At 46.7% G+C, this 2,174-nt stretch overlaps 1 protein-coding gene across 1 annotated transcript; it reads right to left on the reverse strand.

Moving 5' to 3' along the window:
- Positions 1-565: 565 nt before the first annotated feature.
- On the reverse strand, positions 566-1,453 carry LOC138901195 (uncharacterized). The gene is made up of 2 exons (XM_070188938.1): positions 1,045-1,453; positions 566-951 (listed from the first exon to the last, which is right to left on the reverse strand). Exons 1-2 carry the CDS (start codon positions 1,451-1,453, stop codon positions 566-568), a joined length of 795 nt encoding a protein of 264 aa, XP_070045039.1.
- Between the last annotated feature and the right edge of the window lie 721 nt (positions 1,454-2,174).

Genomic DNA, 2,174 nt, shown 5'->3' on the forward strand with positions numbered 1-2,174 from the left:
CTCACTCGATACTACATGACCCAAAAGTGCCACCCAATCTAGCCGGAACTCACACTTTGAAAATTTTGCATATAACTTCTTTTTTCTCAAGGTCTGAAGCACGGTCCTCGGGAGCTGCTTATGATCCTCCCGGAATCGGGAGTACACCAGAATGTCGTCAATAAACACAATGATGAATGAGTCAGGATAGGGTCGGAATACACTGTTCATCAATGGCATGAATATTGTTGGGGCGTTGGTCAGCCCAAAAGACATCACAAGGAACTCGTAATGACCATACTGAATCCTGAAGGCAGTCTTCGGGATATCTGGCTCCAGAATCTTTAACTGATGATAGCCTGAACGCAAGTCAATCTTAGAGAACAATCGAACACCCTGTAGATGATCAAATAGGTCATCAATATATGGCAATGGATACATGTTCTTCAATGTAACTTTGTTTAACTGGCGATAATCAATACACATATGCATAAAACCATTATTCTTCTTTACATATAAGACTGGAGCACCCCCCATGCGACACACTAGGCCGAATGAAGCCATTATCAAGCAACTCTTACAACTACTACTTTAACTCTTTCAAATCTATTGGGGCCATACAATAGGGTGGAATAGAAATGGGCTGAGTGCCTGGTAACAAATCAATGCCAAAATCGACATCCCTGCCGGACGGCATGCCCGGAAAATCCACCTGAAATACATCTGGATAATCCCTCACTTCCGGAACTAACTTCACGGTAGGAGTATCAACACTGATATCCCTCACGAAATCTAGATAAGCATTACACCCCTTCTCAATCATACGCTGAGCCTTTAGAAATGAGATAACCCTGCTAGGAAGGTAATCTAAAGCACCTCTCCACTCTATCCGTGGTAATCGTGGCATAACCAGCGTTACGGTCTTGGCATGACAATCGAGAATAACATGATAGGGTGACAACCAGTCCATGCCTAAAATAATATCAAAATATACCATATTGAGCAACAATAGATCGACTCTGGTCTCAAAACTACCTAGAACAACTAAACATGACCGATACACACGGTCAACAATAATAGAATCTCCCACAGGTGTCGACACATAGATAGGATAACTCAAGGAATCATGGGATACACCCAAATATGGAGCAAAATAAGACGACACAAAGGAATAAGTGGAGCCTGGATCAAATAAGACTGATGCATCTCTATGACAGATCGGAACAATACATGTGATAACCGAGTTAGATGCAATTGCCTCCGTCCTATCAAGAAGAGCATAATATCTGGCCTGGCCTCCCCCTCTAGGGTGACCTCTATCTACTCGACCTCCACATCTAGCTGGCTGTGCAGGTGGAGTGGAAACTGGAGCGGCGACCATGGACTGAGAAGCCTGAGAACCTGGTGGGATACGTGGAGCCTGTGTAGTAGGTGGAGGTGCACCCCTCCTGAGTCTGGTGAAGTACCTCGCCATATGACGAGTGTCACCACACTCAAAATAAGCTTTCGAAGGACGTGGCTACTGTGGCTGGGTCAGGCCTGTTCGGCTGGACTGAGCACTAATAGCACCCCATGTAGGAGGTGAACTAGACAATGGGGGTGCATAATAGGGAGCATGGGGCTTAGGAGTGGACGGAATACCGCTGGAGGCTGGAAGTGCTGAATGAACAGGGCGAATCATATATCCCCTACCATGACGAGCTCCAACTGGGGCACGGGTACTATTATATGTGCTAGAATCTCGAGGCCTCTTGGCCTCCCTCTCCTCTCTCTCCAGAGTCCACATACCCTCTAATCTCCTAGAGATCCCCACTGCCTACTGGTATGTAATGTCCATATCCAACTCTCGGGCCATGCTAAATCTGATACCGGGGTTGAGCCCCTCGATAAATCGACGGACTCACTCTCTAACAGTAGCAACCAAGGTTGGTGAATGCCTAGCCAAATCACTGAACCGAATCGCATACTCCGACACGGTCATAGAACCCTGGCGCAACTGCTCAAACTTTGCGTGCCATGCATCTCTGAGACTCTGGGGAACAAATTCCCTCAAGAACAAATCCGAGAACTGAGTCCAAGTGAGTGAAGCTGCCTCGACCGGACGACCCAACTCATATGCTCGCCACTACTGATAAGCCACTCCCTTAAGCTGGAACGTAGTGAAAGCAACCCCACTAGACTCCACAATATCCATA

Source organism: Nicotiana tomentosiformis, chromosome 11, assembly GCF_000390325.3.
Source record: "Nicotiana tomentosiformis chromosome 11, ASM39032v3, whole genome shotgun sequence".
Classification (NCBI taxonomy): Eukaryota; Viridiplantae; Streptophyta; class Magnoliopsida; order Solanales; family Solanaceae; genus Nicotiana; species Nicotiana tomentosiformis.

Excerpts from the sequence above, each read along its gene's own strand:
- LOC138901195 (XM_070188938.1), bottom strand. The coding sequence starts at position 1,453 with ATGGCGAGGTACTTCACCAGACTCAGGAGGGGTGCACCTCCACCTACT. Across the intron at positions 952-1,044 it reads AGATTCTATTATTGTTGACC|GCATGGACTGGTTGTCACCC; the intron begins GTGTGTATCGGT and ends ATATTATTTTAG.